At 39.0% G+C, this 20065-nt stretch overlaps 1 protein-coding gene across 6 annotated transcripts in view; it reads right to left on the reverse strand.

Moving 5' to 3' along the window:
- TTC19 (tetratricopeptide repeat domain 19) overlaps positions 1-20065 on the reverse strand; it is a 32322-nt gene that overhangs the window by 9494 nt on the left and 2763 nt on the right. For 3 of the 6 annotated variants that reach the window (XM_060203158.1, XM_060203160.1, XM_060203156.1), the window contains exons 4-8: positions 19693-19731; positions 18718-18774; positions 18580-18615; positions 17078-17139; positions 15332-15426 (exon numbers count right to left, since the gene is read on the reverse strand). In XM_060203158.1, the coding sequence (XP_060059141.1) occupies positions 15332-15426; positions 17078-17139; positions 18580-18615; positions 18718-18774; positions 19693-19731 (289 nt within the window). The remainder of the gene's footprint in view (positions 1-15331; positions 15427-17077; positions 17140-18579; positions 18616-18717; positions 18775-19692; positions 19732-20065) is intronic. The other 3 variants (XM_060203157.1, XM_007526168.3, XM_060203159.1) reach the window with 3 other exon arrangements.

A 20065-nucleotide genomic window follows, 5' to 3' on the forward strand; every position in this document is an offset into this window, starting at 1 on the left:
TAGCAGAAACAAGTGAAGATAAACAAGTTGCTTAGAAAATTTTAGGGAGGAGGGTAGATAGTATAATGGTTATTCAAACAGACTCTCATGCCTGAGGCTCCAAAGTCCCAGGTTCAGTCCTCCGCACCACCATAAGCCAAAGCTGAACAGTGCTCTGGTTAAAAAATTAATTAATTAATTAATTAATTTAATTTAATAGAAAATTTGTTTTAGAGTTACAACAAAAACAACAAAAATTACTGGGCCACTTAAAAGATATTCATGCATGACAAAAGCAACATAGTAAGAAACTGGCGAATACTCAGAATTCTGATATGGAAAGTCATAAGCCATATTTAAAGAACATTTAAAAATACTTGAAGGATAGTGGCCCAAGAAATGACACAGGTTTGAGCCCCTAGTTCCCACTTGGAGGGAGGAAAGCTTTGTGATGTGAGTGGTGAAGCAGCATTGCAAGTGTCTCTCTGTCTCCCTCCCATTCCCTTCCCTCTCAATTTCTAGCTGTGTTTAATCCTATAAATAAAAATAAAGATTGAAAAAAAAAAAAAAAGGCAGTGGCTAGAGCTCTGGACTTAAAAGCATGCAGTCCCAAGTTCGATCCCCAGTGGTGCAGCATGTCCAAGAGTGATGCTACAATTCTCTCTTAACAAAATTTTTTTGAAGAACAATAAATGCAGCAATGATATAATACCTCAACAAATTATAGAATTTACTAGAAGAAGCAATACCACATAAAAATAGCCAGACAATACAAATCTAGAATAGTATCCAACAGCAAATTGCATAAGTAAAGATTTCAGAAAGATACAAATAATGTAGATACAGTGGTAAGTTAGGCTACAACAAAACTACAAACTGCTCAGTTGACAGTAAATGTTTATATAATGGACCCAAGGAAAATAATCCTTCGGATAACAACACATATAATGTTATTTAGACATATAACTGAAATGTTCAACTCAACTCATGCTAGAAAATCTACCATTCATTTCAAGCACATTTCCTTCCATATCTCCAAAGTTTCATGAAACTTACAAATGGCCTAACAAAGCTTAAAGATTATATTAATGAACAACAGTATATTGAAGAGATAGTTTAAGTAAAGCTGTGTGATTGTGGTAAGTGAAAACAGCTTTTGGAATATTGAGATGAATATGTGGAAAACTTTAAGTAGAAATTCAACATTACTTACTTTGGCTTACTTATAAAGAATAAGTAAAATTATCATTGGGAGTAGTTTTAAATAGATGATCAGATGTTTATTTTCAAAAAATAGAGATGAATTTGTTGTATAAATATAAAAAGCATAAAAATTATAGATAAATATAACCAATATAAAAAAGCAGAACATACCCAGGGAAGTCACTCAGTAAGAGTGCATTCCCTGCACGTGGGAGACCCTGGGGTTCTGTTGGTATGCATGAGACCCCTTTTGTTTCATTGGTTTAATACCCCCTGCTTAACACTGTATTCTATTTACATAACCACTGTATTCTATTTACATAACCACTACAGGGCATTGGTTCAATCCCCACTGGTTCATGATATGTTTTTGCTCTGCCCCCTCTCCTTGTCTCACACTGATTTTCACCAGTCACTTTTCTCTCCACCCTCTCTGCGTCGCATCCTGTTCCCACCCTTGGGCTAGTATATTTATAAGGACAAGATTGTTATTTGTAGTTGTTAGTTTAGCTTAGCTCGGCTTAGATTGTGCTGCGTCCTGCATGAATAAAGAGATACTGCCTACAGCTCAACCATGAGTCCCTGGTCGTCTGTTACCCGCCCGTGAAGCCAGCCCGGCGAAAACAACATAGCCCGGTGAAAACAACAGGGTTCAATCCTCAGCACCAGATAAAAATAAGACAAATACACTGAATGTAATGAATGACAGTGCACTAGCTCTGATTCCCTACAATTTCTAAACATCTTTCTAAATGTAAAAAAGGCATATTTTGGTTAACAACTCATACTTGTTAATTACTTAAAGATTTTGTCTTTTTCCATTAAAAGGAAGTAAAGAAAAAATACTCTAAAAAGCTGAACAAAAGTTACAAAATCAAGGAGCAGTTTAATATACCGTATTATGGCATAAATAAAATGTAATTTGTAACTGGAAAGATTTAGAATACCATACAGATACTAAAATTCAAGATCTCTGGGGGCCGGGTAGTGGCACACTAGGTTAAGCACACATTACCATGTGTAAAGACCTGAGTTTGAACCCCTACCCTGCACGTGCAGGGGAGACACTTCAAGGATAGTGAAGCAGGTCTACAGATGTTTTTCTCTCTTACTCTTTATCTCTTCTTCCCCTCTCAATTTCTCTCTGTAAGAAATAAAAGGGGGTGGGGCCTGGGTGGTGGCACAGTGGGTTAAGTGCAAATGATGCACAGCCTAAGAACCTGTGTAAGGATCTGGTTCGGGCCCCCAGCTCCCCACCTGCAGAGGGGTCACTTCACAAGTGGTGAAGCAGGTCTGCAGGTATGTCTGTCTTTCTCTCTCCCTCCTCTCTCGATTTCTATCTGTCCTACCTAATTGCAATAACAACAACAATGATTAACAGCAATAACAACGATAAACTAGAGCAACAAAAGAAAAAAAATGGCCTCCAGGAACAGTGGATTAGTAGTGCAGGCACTGAGTCCCAGTGATAACCCTGGAAGCAAAAGAAAAAGAAAAAAGAAAAGGGGAAAATGGCTGCTGGGAAGAGCAGTACAAGTGTCACAATGAGCCCCAGAGATAACCCAACCCTGGTGGCAATAAAACTAAAAAATATATAAGGAAAAAAATCATGATCTCTGAGAACATTTAAAACTAAAGTGATTACTACATGTCAAAAAAATGAAATATTTTAATTTAGGAGACTGTTACTCTAAAGATAACTGTTGGGGCTGGGTGGTGGCGCACCTGGTTGAGTGCACGTTACAGTGCACAAGGTCCCAGGTTCAAGCCCAGAGTCCCCACCTGCAGGAAGAAAACTTCATGAGTGGTGAAGCAGTGCTGCAGGTGTCTCTCTGTCCTCTATCTCCCCCTCTCAATTTCTGTCTCTAATAAATAAGAAAAATAATTTAAAAAAATAAATAAAGATAACTGTTGGGGCCAGGTGCTATCTCTCTATCTCCCTTCCCCTCTCAATTTCTCTGTCTCTATCCAATAACTGCTAAATCATTTTCACAAATTATTTCAGTATTTCACTGTGCACTGTAATGTGTGCACTTAATCAAATGTGCCACTGCCTGGCCACTCAAATCAGAGAAATGGTTGATCTAAAATCAAAATCAGTCTGTGAAGCAAATGAGATTCATTATAGAAATTTTTGAAAAAAAAAGTATTTTATTTATTCTATTTTAATTAGAGAGCGAGGAGAGAAAGAAAGACATACAAATATTAGACACTGCTCAGCTCTGGCTTATGGTGGTGCTAGGGATTGAACCTGGGCCCACAGAGGCTCAGGCATGAAAAGTCTTTTACAGCACCATTATTCTGTCTCTCCAGCCCCAACACAGAAATTTTTTTACTCCAAATATTACCAGTGGAACCACTGCATATTTCAAGAATATAACAGCTTAGTATAATTACTATATCAAATATTAAATTAGTAAAGGCAGACTACAAAGGAAATCTGTTAAAAGTATTTGAATGGTTATAGGCATTTAAAAAACAGAAGCAGGGTGCTGGAGAGATAACATAATGGTTATACAAAAGAGACTTTCATGCCTGAATAAGAGTATTTGCCCACTCAAATTACAGAAGCATCCTAGAATGTCTGCTAAGCTAATAACACCATCTGCATTCCCTATGGTCAGGAAGTGGAAGGCGTAAAGCCTAACTGAACTAAGTTTTTTGATGCTAGTAACTTGACTGATATTTTAAAAATCTCTTCTGCTTCTATACATTGGGTATATATAAGAAATATTATTTAAGGGTCAAAGGAGCCAACATAATGGTTATGCAAAAGACTTTTGTGCCTGTTTCCCATATCACAGATTCAATCCCTCACCAGAGCTTACAGATTTAGATGTGAACAATGACTCTCATCAGCAGTGATAGACCTGACATAGATCTGTGCCACATGCTAGTGTGATGCCCACATTTATTTAAAAAAAAAATTACTGTCTTTATTTATTTACTGGCTAGAGACAGCCAGAAATTAAGAGGAAAGGAGGTAATAGAAAGGGAAAGAGACAAAGAGACACCTGCAGTCCTGCTCCACTGCTTGTGAACCTTTTCCCCTACAGGTGGATACCGGAGGCTTACACCCAGGTCCTTGCACATTGTAGTGAGTGTGCTCAACCAGGTGCACCACCACTCGGCCCTTTGATGCCTACATTTCTACCAGCCATTTGGGCTTGGGCTCAAGTGCCTAGTAAGAAGCAAAAACCATTCTGGAGCTCCATGAATTCATAATCCAGACCTAGTAAACATGTAATTTTATCATAAGGGAGAATCAGTAGACGGTAAAAAGGAAGCCTCACCCTCAAGAATTTTAGATAATGGAATAATCCAGGCTATAAAAATGAAGTCAAGGTTTAGAGTAAATACTGTGCATTGCATACTCCATCTTGCACCTGTTTCCCCCTCTGCCAGTAATTATCTTCCCTCCAGGATTGCCACTTAGCTTATTCCCCTCCCATTCTACAGGTTTTTTTTTCCCCCTTCAGGGTTATTGCTGGGGCTTGGTGCCTGCACCACGAATCCACTGCTCCTGGAAGCTTTTTTTTCACCTCTTTCTGTTGCACTTGTTTTGTTTTGTTTTTTTAAATAGTTGTGCTTATTATTATTTTTCATTTTTTATTATTTATTTCTTTTCCCTTTTGTTGCCCTTGTTATTATTGTTGTTGTTATTGACATCATCGTTAGGACAGAGAGAAATGGAGAGAGGAGGGGAAGACAGAGAGGGGGAGAGAAAGATAGACACCTGCAGACCTGCTTCACCTGTGAAGGGCCTCCCCTGCAGGTGAAGAGCTGGGAGCTCAAACCCGGATCCTTATGCCGGTCCTTGCACTTTATTATTATTATTATTGCATTGCTTTATTATTATTATTGTCATTGATGTCATTGTTGGATAGGACAGACAGAAATGGAGAGGGGAGGGGAAGACAAAGAGGGGGAGAGAAAGATAGACCTACTTCACTGCCTGTGAAGCAACACCCCTGCAGGTGGGGAGCCAGGAATTCAAACTGGGATCCTTACACAGGTCCCTGTGCTTCATGCCATATGAGCTTAACCGCTGCGCTACTGACCAACCCCCGTAACAGGTTTTTTATTAGGTCTTTCCTGAGCCTTCTACAAAATAGTATACTGCCTCACCATATTCCATCTTTATTTTCTTTATCTCTGCAAATAGCGCAGCTTACTGGTGTTTACTGTATGCTTTCCCTCCAACAGAAATCTAGCTCCATGAGGCAGTCAATAAACTGATGAGGGATATGGGTATGCTATGACAACATCGAAGTGAGGTGAAACAGTATACTTAAAACATGTAAGTCAACATTAGAACAATAAAAGAGAAAATATGAAATCATTCATGACATTAAATTTAAAATTAAACTTAAAATCTAATCTATATTAAAAGAGCTAAAGTGTAAATACAATGCCACAAAGAGATAGGTAGCCTACAAAACCAAAGCTGCTCAAATACATAAAGAACTCTTATAAAACATTAAGAACACTGAAACATTTTAGTGGAGATGTGAACTGGCAAGAAACAAAAAAAATCTAACTACATGTGCTAGGTGTACTTGAATTAAATTTCACTTCAAACCTCAAGGAACATCTATCTGTTTGTCTGTTTTTTTTTTTCTTTTTGTTATTATTTTTTTTAAAACCACAGCACTGCTTAGTTCTGGTTTATGGTGATGTGGGAGATTGAACCAGGGTCTCTGGAGCCTCAGGCATGAAAATAATTTTGCATAATCATCATGCTGTCTTCCCCTGGCCCATAAAGGAATATCTTATAAGTGTGTACAGACATGGGTGGGTCCAAAGATGTGCAGGCAGTAGCGCAGCAGGTTAAGCACACATGGCACAAAGCGCAAGGACCGCGTGAAGGATACCAGTTTGAGCCCCTGGCTCCCCATCTGCAGGGGGGTTACGTAACAGATGGTAAAGCAGGTCTGCAGGTAATCTGACACTGAAGTTGCAGTGAATAAACTGATCAAACCCACATCTAACCTGGATCACTATTATAAGAACAAAAAAAGGCAAAGGGCACCAAGTCAAGGACCCGGGCTTGAATCCTTCAAATATGAGCAAAGGATATAAAAGAGACAATTTTCAGAGCAGGAAATCTGAATAAGCAATAAATATATGAAGAGATGTTCTATCACTAGCAACTAGAGATAAACATTGAAGCCACAATAAAATTCTATCTTATATTCACCAGTTTAAAAAAATGAACTCCAACAAAAACAAAGGGAATATGAAATAATCATCAGGGTAAGTCTTCATAAATTGCCAATGACAAACCTAATCCAGAGGTGCTAATCCATATACTAAAAAGGGTTAGTGAACATTTACAAAATACTTAATGAAGAACACTGTAACCCTAGAATACTTAATTCCTTTAACACTTTTAGAAAATAATTTCCTCTGGAAGAAAAGACATTATCTCAGGTTATTAGAGAGCTGAAAGCTGAAATAGCTGAACTAAGAACACAACTAGCTGAACAAGCTAAAACAGTATCAGAACAGGGTAACAAAATAGATGAACTCCAGAAAACAGTAGAGGGGAGAGAGAATAGGATCAATGAGGCTGAAGACAAAATTAGCAACATCTAGGATGAATTAGAGACAACTAAAAAAGAAGAGATCTCAAAAAGAGATTAAGAGATACTGAAAACAACAACAGAGTCCTATGGGATGACTTCAAAATAAACAATATATGCATTATTGGCATACCAAAGGAAGAAGGAGAGGGAGAGGAAGAAAGCATTCTCCAGGCCATAATAACTGAAAACTTCTCTAGTCTAGACAACATCAAAGACATAAAGATTCAAGAAGCCCAGTGGGTACCAAACAGAATTAACCCAGATTAAAGACAGCAAGACACAATCATATTTTTTTAAATTTTTTAAAAAATATTTTATTTATTTATTCATGAGAAATGATAGGAGAGAGAGAAAGAACCAGGCATCACTCCGGTACATGTGTTGCCGGGGATTGAATTTAGGACCTCATGCTTGAGAGCCCAAATCCTTATCTACTGCGCCACCTCCTGGACAACACATCATATTTAAAATGGATAGGAATAAAGATAAAGCATCCTGAAGGCTGCAAGAGAAAAACAAAGAGTCACCTACAGAGGAAAACCCATAAGATTAGCAGCAGACTTCTCCATACAAACACTCCAGGCCAGAAGAGAATGGCAAGACATCTATCAAGTGCTCAATGAGAAAGGCTTTCAACCAAGAATACTGTGTCCTGCTAGACTGTCATTCAGACTAGATGGAGGTATCAAAACCTTCTCAGACAAGCAACAGTTGAGGGAATCACCTATCACCAAGCCTGCCCTGAAAGAAGTTCTGAAAGGTCTCCTATAAATTGTCAGACCACCATAAGTAGGCCATATATCAGAACACTCTCAAACTCTACAAGAATGGCGTTAAAATATCTTCAATCTTTGATATCAATAAATGCCAATGGCCTGAATTCACCTATTAAAAGACACAGAGTAAGAAGATGGATCAGAAAACACAACCCAACAATATGCTGTCTACAGGAAACCCACCTAACTCAACAAGACAAACACAGACTCAAAGTGAAAGGATGGAAAACTATCATAAAGGCCAATGGCCCACAAAAAAGGGCAGGAATAGCTATTCTCATATCAGACACGATAGACTTTAAAAATAGGTAAAATTTAAAAAGATAGGAATGGACACTACTTAATGCTCAGAGGATCAGTCAATCAAGAGGACTTAACAATTATTAACATCTATGCACCCAATGAGAAGCCATCTAAATACATCAAACGTCTACTGAGAGAGCTACAGCAATTTATTAACAGCAACACAGTCATAGTAGGGGACTTCAACACCCCACTCTCTCAACTTGAAAGATCATCCAGGCAGAAAATAAAGACATAAGGGAGCTAAATGAAGAGATAGATAAACTAGAACTATTGGACATTTGCAGAGTCATTCATCCCAAGAAACTGGAATACACATTTTACTCAAATCCACATGGGTCATTCTCAAGGATAGACCATATGTTAGGCCACAAAGACAGCATCAGCAAACTCAATAGCATTGAAATCATCCTAAGCATCTTGTCAGACCACAGTGGAAACACTTAACAACCAACAAAAGATTAGTAATAATGCCAAAATGTGGAAGCTCAATAGTACACTCCTTAACAACTTCTGGGTCAAAGAGGAAATCAAGGAAGAAATCAAAATGTTTCGAGACTTCAATGAAAATGAAGACACAAGCTATCCAAATATTTGGGACACAGCTAAGGCAGTGCTGAGAGGGAAGTTCATAGCCATACAAGCACACATTAGGAAACAAGAAAAAGCACAAATAAACATCTTGATTGCACATCTTAAAGACCTGGAAGAAGAAGAACACAGGAACCCTAAAGCAACCAGAAGGACAGAAATCACTAAAGTCAGGGCAGAAATAAATAACATTGAAAATAAGAAAACCACACAAAAGATCAACGAAAGTAAATGTTGGTTCTTCGGAGGAATGAACAAAATCAACAAACCTACAGCCAGACTCACAAAACAAAAAAGGGAGAAGACCCAAATAAATCGGATACTAAATGAAAGAGGAGATATCACAACAGACACCGCAGAAATTCAACATATCATGCAAGGCTTCTATGAACAACTATATGCCACCAAGCTAGAGAACCTGGAATAAATGGACAATTTCCTAGATACCTACCAACTTCCAACATTAAGTAAAGAGGAAGTAGCCCATCACAGCTAATGAAATTGAAACAGTTATCAAAAATCTTCCCAAAAATAAAAGTCCTGGACCAGATGGTTTTACAAATGAATTCTACAAAACATTCAAAGAAGAACTATTACCTCTACTTTTAAAAGTCTTCCAGAAGACTGAAGACACTGGAATACTCCCTTCCAGCTTCTATGAAGCCAACATCACTCTGATACCAAAAGCAGACAGGGACACAACCAAAAAAGAAAACTATAGACCAATATCTCTGATGAATATAGATGCTAAAATATTGAACAAAATTCTATCCAACCAGATACAGCAGTATATTCAAAGAATTGTTCATCATGACCAAGTGGGGTTTACCCCAAGCATGCTAGATTGGTTTAATATGCGTAAATCAATCAACGTGATCCACCACATCAACAAAAGCAAGACCAAAAACCACATGGTCATATCAATAGATGCAGAGAAAGCCTTTGACAAAATACAACATCCCTTTATGATCAACACACTAAAAAAAATGGGAATAGATGGGAAATTCCTCAAGATAGTGGAGTCTATATATAGCAAACCTATAGCCAACATCATACTCAGTGGGGAAAAACTGGAAGCATTTGCACTCAGATCAGGTACTAGACAGGGCTGCCCACTATCACCATTACTATTCAACATAGTGTTAGAAGTTCTTGCCATAGCAATCAGGCAGGAGCAAGGAATTAAAGGCATAGAGATTGGAAGAGAAGAAGTCAAACTCTCTCTATTTGCAGATGACATGGTAGTATACATAGAAAAACCTAAGGAATCTAGCAAGAAGCTTTTAGAAATCATCAGGCAATACAGTAAGGTGTCAGGCTATAAAATTAACATTCAAAAGTCAGTGGCATTCCTCTATGCAAAAACTAAACTAGAAGAAATTGAAATCCAGAAATCAATTCCTTTTACTATAGCAACAAAAACAATAAAATATCTAGGAATAAACCTAACCAAAGAAGTGAAAGACTTATATACTCAAAATTATGAGTCACTACTCAAGGAAATTGAAAAAGACACAATGAAGTGGAAAGATATTCTGTGTTCATGGGTTGGAAGAATTAACATCATCAAAATGAATATACTACCCAGAGCCATCTACAAATTTAATGCTATCCCCATCAAGATCCCAAGCACATTTTTTAGGAGAATAGAACAAATGCTATAAATGTTTATCTGGAACCAGGAAAGACCTAGAATTGCCAAAACAATCGAGAAAAAAGAACAGAACTGGAGGCATCACACTCCCTTATCTCAAAATGTATTATAGGGCCATTGTCATCAAAACTGCTTGGTACTGGAACATGAACAGACACACTGACCAGTGGAATAGAACTGAGAGCCTGGAAGTAAGCCCCCACACCTATGGACATCTAATCTTTGACAAAGGTGCCCAGACTATTAAATGGGGAAAGCAGAGTCTCTTCAACAAATGGTATTGGAAACAGTGGGTTGAAACATGCAGAAGAATGAAACTGAACCACTATATTTCACCAAATATAAAAGTAAATTCCAAGTGGATCAAGGACTTGGATGTTAGACCAGAAACTATCAGATACTTAGAGGAAAATATTGGCAGAACTCTTTTCCGCATACATTTTAAAGACATCTTCAATGAAACCAATCCAATTACAAAGAAGACTAAGACAAGCATAAACCTATGGGACTACATCAAATTAAAAAGCTTCTGCACAGCTAAAGAAACCACTACCCAAACCAAGAGACCCCTCACAGAATGGGAGTAGATCTTTACATGCCATACATCAAACAAGAGGCTAATAACCAGAATGTATAAAGAACTTGCAAATCTCAATAATAAGACAAAAAATAACCCCATCCAAAAATGGGGGAGGACATGGACAGAATATTCACCACAGAAGAGATCCAAAAGGCCAAGAAACACATGAAAAAATGCTCCAAGTCTCTGATTGTCAGAGAAATGCAAATAAAGACAACAATGAGATACCACTTCACTCCTGTGAGAATGTCATACATCAGAAAAGGCAACAGCAGCAAATACTGGAGAGGGTGTGCGGTCAAAGGAACCCTCATACACTGCTGGTGGGAATGTAAATTGGTCCAGCCTCTGTGGAGAATAGTCTGGAGAACTCTCAAAAAGCTAGATATGGAACTACTCTATGATCCTGCAATTCCTCTCCTGGGGATATATCCTAAGGAACCCAACACATCCATCCAAAAAGATCTGTGTACATATATGTTCTTGGCAGCACAATTTGTAATAGCCAAAACCTGGAGGCAACCCAGGTGTCCAACAACAGATGAGTGGCTGAGCAAGTTGTCATATATATATACAATGGAATACTACTCAGCTATAAAAAATGGTGATTTCACCATTTTCAGCTGCTCTTGGATGGACCTTGAAAAGTTCATGTTAAGTGAAATAAGTCAGAAACAGAAGGATGAATATGGGATGATCTCACTCTCAGGCAGAAGTTGAAGAACAAAATCAGGAAAGAAAACACAAGTAGTACCTGATCTGAAGTTGGCATAAAAGACTCTGGGGTGGGTGGGTGGGGAGAATACAGATCCAAGAAGGATGACAGAGGACTTAGTGGGGGTTGTATTAATATATGGAAAACTGGGAAATGTTATGCATGTACAAACTATTGTACTTACTGTTGAATGTAAAACATTAATTCCCTAATAAAGAAATTAAAAAAAAGAAGTTCCTTTATTATAGGATGTGATAGAAACAGAGACAAAAACAAAAGTTTCACATTGGAAGTAGATAGCATAATAGTTTTGTAAAGAGACTCAATCATGAGGCTCCAACATCCCAGGTCAGTCCCCTGCACTGCCATGAACCAGAGCTGAGCTGAGCTGAGCTGAGCTGAGCTGAGCTGAGCTGAGCTGAGCTGAGCTGAGCTGGAAGGAAGGAAGGAAGGAAGGAAGGAAGGAAGGAAGGAAGGAAGAGGGAAAGGAAGAAAGTTTGCCCTCTTCTTAGAAAATACATTTTACTGTCAAGTTTGCAGATCTTATATAAAACTTTTTCTTTCTTCTCTGTCTTCTTCCCCCTCTTCTCCTTCTTCCTCCTAGCCCTCCTCTTCACTAGGGCTCAATGCCTGTACAACTCCAGCATGATTCCCAGTGGCCATTTGCCTCTTTCTTATTTTTTCTTTATTTTTGATGGAAAGTGAAACAGAGAAAACAAAATACACATAAGACAACATAAGGTCTGGGAGGTGGTGCAGTGGATAAAGCATCAGATCCTGAGTTTGACCCCAGCATCACATGTGCCACAGCAATGCTCTGATTCTCTCTCCCCTCCATCATTCTCATTAATAAGGAAATATTTTTAATTTTTTTATTTTATTATTTGGGTAGAAACAGAGGTATGGTGGGAACGAGGAGAGAGATGTCTGCAGCAGTGTTGCACTATGAAGCATCCTCACTGCAGTGGGGACTCAGGGCCTGGACGTGGGCCATTGCAGAATGTACTGTATGAGCTGATCCAAGTACCCAACCCCAATAAGGAAATCTTTTAAAAAAACATGAAAGATAATAAAGGTGTGTATAGTTCAAAAGTGACCTATTGGGCATTTCACATTGTTTGGTGTGTGTGTGTGTGTGTGTATATATATAGTATATATATATATATATATATATATATATATATATATTTTTTTTTTTTTTTTTTTTTTTTTTTTTTAACCAGAGCACTGCTCAGCTCTGGCTTATGGTGGTGCAGGGAACTGAACCTGGGACTACAAAGTCTCAGGCATGAGAGTCTGTTTGCATAACCATTATGCTATCTATCCCTGTCTTTTTTTTTTTTTTTTTAAACCAGAGCACTGCTCAATTCTGGCTTATGGTGGTGTGGTGGGATTAAACCTGGGACTCTGGAGCCTCAGGCATGAGAGTCTCTTTGCATAGCTATTATGCTATTTACCACCACTCATTTTGTAAATTTTCTCAAAGCACTTTTCACCCTGCACTTGTTTATTTACTTGTCTTTGTTAGCCAAGCCTTTTGTATTCTCATTTAACAATTATTCAGTGCCTCCAATGAATACCAGGCACTGCTCTACAAATACAAGATTTAGCAGTTAAACAAAGCAAATGAAGTTTCCATTCCTGTTTGATAAGAATGCCAAGTAATTAAAAAGACTTGCACAAAAATATACGTGTAGTGGTAACACAAAGTATGCAACAAACATACACATACATCTCAACTTGCAATTGTGATGAAGAAAAAGTAAAGGGTTAGAGGACCCTATGGTAGGAAGAGATGATTTAGTTCAGGTAGGTCTCCCTGGAAGAACAACATAGGTAAACAGAAGTAAAAAAAAAAAAAAAAAAAAGACTGGAAATGGTAATGAGTATACAATGTACAAGAACAGTAAGAACAGAAACATTGTGGCAGCCTGGATGGATAAAGCATGAGGCCCATAAGCATGAGGTCTTGAGTTTGATCCCTGGCATTACATGTGCCAGTGTGATGCTCTAGTTCTCTATCCTCCTCCTCTTTCTCATTATTAATTAAATAAGTCTAAAGAGAGAGAGGGGATGGGTCATGGCACACCCATAGAGTGAGCCCATTATCATATGCAAGAATCGGGAACTCAAGCCCCTGCTCCCCACCTGCAGGAGAGAAGTTTCCTAAGTGGCTGAGCAGTGTTTCTATAAGAAAAAGAAAGGGGAGGCTGGGTGGTGGTGCACCTGGGTGAGCGCACACATTACAATGTGTAAGGACCCAGGTTCAAGCTCCAGGTCCCCACCTGCATGGTGAAAGCTTCACAAGTGGTGAAGCAGGGCTGCAGGTGTCTCTCTCTCACCCTATCTTCCCATTCCTTCTCGATTTCTGGCTGTCTCTATCCAATAAATAAGTAGATAATAAAAAATTAAAAAACAAAAAGAAAAAGGAAGGGGAGCCTGGTGGTAGTGCACTGGGTTAAATGCAGATAGTAAGAAAAAGAAAGAAAAGAGGAGAAGAGGATAAAATGGTCACTGAGAATGGTAGAATCATCGTGCAGGCAATAACGCTGGTGGCAATGAATTACCTCAGCCTGGGAGGTGATACGATGGCTAGACCATTGGACTTGCAAGCATAAGGTCCTCTGTTTGATCCCTGGCATTACATGTGCCCAAGTAATACTCTGGTTCTAAGTAAATAAATGCATCTTTAATTAAAAAAATAAAAATAAACATAAAGGCTTCAGCAGAGTGATGAAGTAAAACTGGTAATGCTCAAGAGACATACTGAGTACAAACAGCTTTTTCATAGCTTTAAGCATTATTTTGGGAATAGAGAGCTGACTACTCTAAAGCTTCTCCCTAGTTCTTGGCTAAATAATGTGAAGTAAGAGTTACCGAATGAGAGGACCAAGTAGCAGTGTGCCTGGCTGAGTGCATATGTTACAATGCTCAAGGATACAGGGAAGGAAGGAAGGAAGGAAGGAAAGGGAAAGGGAAAGGGAAAGAAAAGGAAAGAGGGAGGGAGGGAGGGAGGAAGGAAGGGAGGAAAGAACTGGAGGAAGAAAGAAAGACAGAAAGGGGGAGTCCATCAGCAGCATAGCAGGTTAAGCGCAGGTGACGCAAAGCACAAGGACCCGCATAAGGATCCCGGTTTGAGCCCCCGGCTCCCCACCTGCAGGGGAGTCGCTTTACAGGCAGTAAAGCAGGTCTGCAGGTGTCTGTCTTTCTCTCCCCCCACCCCCGTCTTCCCCTTCTCTGTCCTATCCAACAACAGCGACATCAACAACAATAATAAAACAAGGGCAACAAAAGGGTATAAAGAAATCAATATTAAAAAAATAAAGGGAAAGCAATTACAGAAGCCAGACCTTCTACCTTCTGCAATCCACAATGACCCTGGGTCCATGCTCCCAGAGGGATAGAGAATGGGAAAGCTATTAGGGGAGGGGGTGGGATATGGAGACTGGGTGGTGGGAATTGTACCCCTCCTACCCTATGGTTTTGTTAATTAATCCTTTCTTAAATAAAAAAAATAGTAATAAATAAAAATAAAAAAGAAGATACCCAAATGTTCATGGGCCAGAGAGCTTCCTCTCTGTCCTATTCTGTCCCTAGCGTAATTTTTTATGTTATTCCCCTCAGAATGAGGAAGAATGTGTGAAATAGGAGCTTTTCTTTGTCTTTCTCAGCTTGGTGTAGCCTTGAGACCAAAAGTAATCAACTAGCATCTTTACTAGCTGCTGAACTGAGGTATTATAAAGCCTTCCTTTTCTGCTCCTCAATTTTCTATGTGAAATATAATTAAGACTGAACACATAAAGCAGGAACACATTCTCAAGAAAGTGGTCATTTAAATATCTTCTTCCAAACCTCTGCTGAGACCTTAAAAAAAGCCACTTAATTTCTAAGTCAGACATTTCATGACAATAGACAACATCCAGGAAAGTCAGGTTTCCCTACCTGTCAAAATGTCTTCTGTTAATTCCTTTTCTCTTTCAATTTTTTCCTCTAGAGTTGAAATGCAGAATTCATACCCAGCAAGAGCAAATTCATGCCTGTAAACAAAGATTAGCAATTTGCTATGTATTTTTGACAAACTCTTTATCCCCAGTTTCCTAATCTGGGTTTCAGCATTATCAAAAAGGAAGTACAAAATGGGGAAGAAGACATTAAAAAAAATTTTTTTTTTAATATTTATTCCCTTTTGTTGCCCTTGTTGTTTTACTGTTGTAGTTATTATTGTTGTTATTGGATAGGACAGAGAGAAATTGAGAGAGATGGGGAATACAGAGAGGAGGAGAGAAAGATAGACAATTGCAGACCTACTTCACCAGTTGTGAAGCGATTCCCCTGCAGGTGGGGATCTGGGGACTCGAACCTGGATCCTTATGTCGGTCCTTGGGCTTTGTGCCACGTTCACTTAACCTGCTGCGCTACCACCCGACTTCCCCCAGAAAAAGACATTTTTTTTTAAAGTTTATTTTCTTTCATAAGATCAGAACCCTTCTCATTTCTGGTATATGCAGTGCCAGGAATTGAACCTGGGGTCTCAGACTTACAGGTCCCATATTCTACCACTGAGTTATCTCTCAAATCTAGAAGAGGGAATTTTCAAGTCTCTAAAAGGTAGAAATCTGCCTTCTTTTTTTATTATCTTTATTTATTGGATATAAACAGTCAGAAATTGAGAGGGTAGGGGTGACAGGGAGAGAGACAAAGAGACATCTGCAACACTGCTTTACCACTCACAAAGCTTTCCCAATGCAGGTGGGTACCGGGGGCTTAAACCCAGATCCTTGCACATGGTAACATGTGCACTCATCTAGGCGAACCACCACATCCCCTCCCCCCTTTATTTTAATGTCATCCATTTATTGTTACTTAGGACCTCTGGCCCCTAATATCTAGGAAAAGCTAGTTTTAAACTCATTTTCAAATTCACAGAGATCTTTGCTTACATGCTGTTTCTTCTCTAAACTCCATCTATAGAGACTGAGGCACCAAGAGCACCTACTCCTTAGTGTTCCTAACCTTTGGCCCACATCTGAATTGTTTCTAAAGCTTTCCTGTATAGCTGCAGAAGCTTTCCTGTATAGCTGCAGACAGTTTCTATGTAAGGATGTGGGCTTAAAATTAGTTCTAATTTCCTGTTCTTATTCAAAGATCTCTATCTCTGCCTACATGTTCCCCCCCCCCAACCTAAGTACCTGGTCATTTCTACTTGCTTTAAGAAGCACCGCCCACTAAGCTAACCACAGAGACACTCCTATAGTAACCCCCTGACCATTTGACTTTATACCTAACTTCCTGGTCTGCTGACAATGATATCAGCAAGATGATTTCTTCATTATTCCTAACAGCTTCACACTATTTTCTCCTTTTCTAGGAAGAGTTAAACTAAAGTTCTAATTATAATATCCTGTCCCAGTTCAAGTAGGAAAAGAAAACTAGATTAATTTTGTCATGGAGCAACCAGAGGTGTGAGGACTCCATGCCCCATTCAGCAATCTAAGGGAAAAGAGGCTAAAATTGGAAAAGTTGGATGATTTCAAAAACTAGAGGTGGGACACTTTTTGAGTGTGGGACCAAGTGTTTTGGAAACCCAGGTGATAAGTAGGTAAGTGAAGATTACATAACATCCCAGGGTCAATGTGTGTTCGCACCATTTCCTGGCTGTGGGTATACCTAGACTCTCACCATACTTACCTATTCTGAGCAGCATAGATGCTGGCCAGCTTTAGAGAGATTTCAATTATTGCATTGTCTTCCTGTTGGGCAAAAATAATGAAGGAAATTCATGACAACTGATTATTTCTCATGGAATATTTCAGATCATCCTCTATACCTTTGGAAGGAATTAGGCAAGAATAAATTCCTTAGCTACCATGATTTATCACAAACAAAAGGCAATTTTTTGCCTCCAGGGTTATCGCTGGGGCTTGGTGCCTGCACTATGATTCCACTGCTCCTGGAGGCCATTTTTTCCCATTTTGTTGCCCTTGTTGTTGTTGGATCGGACAGAGAGAAATCAAGAGAGAAGAGGAAGACAGAGAGGGGGAGAGAAAGACACCTGCAGACCAGCTTCACCACTTGTGAAGCAACCCCCCTGCAGGTAGGGAGCCAGAGGCTCAAACTGGGATCCTTACGCTGGTTCTTGTGCTTCATGCCATGTGCACTTAACCCACTGCGCTACCCCCAGACCCTATAAAAGGCAATTTTTTAATTCAGGTCGTAAAGGGAAACAATTTTTGTGTTTTTTGTTTATTTATTTATTTACTTATTTTGGCAAAGCACATATTGGGAGTTGAGTAAAATTTTCAGCAAGATTTTTTTTTTAGGGGAAGGGGGATAGAGAAATTGAGAGAGGAAAGGAAGACAGGGAGAAAGACAAAGACACAGCACTTTCCGCGGATGGTGGGAACCAGGTCCTTACACACTAAGTGTGCCACCACCCAGCAGAAGCAAGACTTCTTAAAACTACTTCAGGGGAGGGAGTCGGGCTGTAGCACAGAGGGTTAAGCGCAGGTGGCGCAAAGCACAAGGACCGGCATAAGGATCCTGGTTCGAACCCCGGCTCCCCACCTGCAGGAGAGTCGCTTCACAGGCGGTGAAGCAGGTCTGCAGGTGTCTCTCTTTCTCTCCTCCTCTCTGTCTTCCCCTCCTCTCTCCATTTCTCTCTGTCCTATCCAACAACGACAACAACAATAATAACTACAACAATAAAAAACAACAAGGGCAACAAAAGAGAATAAATAAATAAAATAAATATTAAAAAAAAAATTTAAAAAAAAAAAAAAAAAAACTACTTCAGGGGAGTCAGGCGGTGGTAGCACAGCAGGTTAAGTGCACATGGCACAAAGCACAAGGACCAGCGTAAGGATCCCAGTTTGAGCCCCCAGCTCCCCACCTGCAGGGGAGTTGCTTCACAAGCAATGAAGCAGGTCTGCAGATGTCTATCTTTCTCTTCCCCTCCTCTCTCCATTTCTCTCTGTCCTATCTAACAATGATGACATCAATAACAACAACAATTACTACTACAACAAAGGCACAAAAGGGAAAATAAATATAAAAAAAATTAAAAACCTACTTCAGTTAGGGAACAATTATAGATGTCATTCCTTCTTTTTTTTAAATATTTATTTATTATTGGATAGAGACAGAGAAAAACTGAGAGGGGAGGGGAAAATAGAGAGGGAAGACACACATACTTGCAGTCCTTCTTCACTACTTGTGATGCTTTCCCCCTGTAGGTGGGGACCAGGGGCTTGAACTCAGGTCCTTGCACACTGTAATGTGCTTAACAAGGTGTGCCATCACTTGGTCCCCCTCTAGATGCTATTCCTTACCTGCTGCATGCCCCCTCCAAGCAGGTAACTCATTGTTGCTTTAAAAAGTTTTTCCGCCTAAAAGTATAAGGAAAAGATTTCTCTTTTACTTAGGCCCCACTATTATCTATATGACCCTAGATTCTAAGTATTAATCTGATGTAATTCCTTGTAAAACACAACATACACAACCACATATAGAGAAAACTAGGTTTATTATGGGAAAACTCACTAAAAATTCCAATGCACCATATTCTCTTAAACACTTTCTGTGATGAGTAGAAACAAACTTCGTAAAATAACTTATCCAAACCCCCTATGGCAGAAGCTGAAAACTTTTCTAATGGTCTCTATCTTTCTAGCTATAGAATCTCCTCAATTTTTAATAGGTTCACCTCATTTTCACCTAGATGTAGTCATATGATGGTGTTGTAGCCAAGAGATGCTGGCAGAATAGATGTGAATTTTGAAATCGTATTTTATAAAAAAGATTCTTGGCCCCATTCCTCTCTTCCTTCCTTCCTGAAGACTGGAAATGAGTCAGCTCACCTATGTAAATAAAGATTACATCTTAGAAGGAACTCGGGCTTCTGGACTACTTCACAGAGCAAAAGTATCTTTCCCAATTTTAAGTGTTTGGCTACCTCTGAACTTCTTTGATTTTTGAGTTATTATATGAGGATCTTATTATAGAAGTTTAGCCTGTACCCTTAACTGATACACTTTGGCTGAGGTTAGTCCTTCATAAACTCAAAGATATTACAAAGTGAGTTACTGGGGCTGGGTAGTGGTGCACCTAGTTGAGCACACATGCTACAATGTGCAAGGAATGGGGTTCAAGCCTAAGGTCCCTACCTGCATGGGGAAAGCTTTGTGAATGGTGACACAGTGCTGCAGGGGTCTCCCTGTCTTTCTCTATCACCCCCTTTTCAATTTCTGGCAGTCTTGATCCAAAAAATAATTTTTTTTTTTAAAAAAGTGATTTACATTACTTACATTTTCAAGCTGGCCTCGTATAAATGCTAAGTTGGCCATCTGAAAGCAAAATTACAATTTTTTTTTCATTTTAGAACACTTCCTACTTATTTCAAAACCTTTCATTTATAGCTTCCCTTTTACTATATATATATATATATATACATATGAATGAAAGTTCATAGAAAAAAGTATGTCATCTTCTAGGAACAAAAGGCAGCAATGGCAGTAAGAGTAAATTTTCATGTAACTATTGATGACAAACTTTATATCAATTCATTAAAGAAACAAATGCTAACAATTATACCTGTTTCTTTTTGGTCTATGATGGAGACTTATAAGTTACCTCAAGGGTAAAAAAATTGAAACCAGAAGAAAACTTGGTAAAAATAAA

This window comes from Erinaceus europaeus, chromosome 12 (genome assembly GCF_950295315.1).
Source record: "Erinaceus europaeus chromosome 12, mEriEur2.1, whole genome shotgun sequence".
Lineage (NCBI taxonomy): Eukaryota > Metazoa > Chordata > Mammalia > Eulipotyphla > Erinaceidae > Erinaceus > Erinaceus europaeus.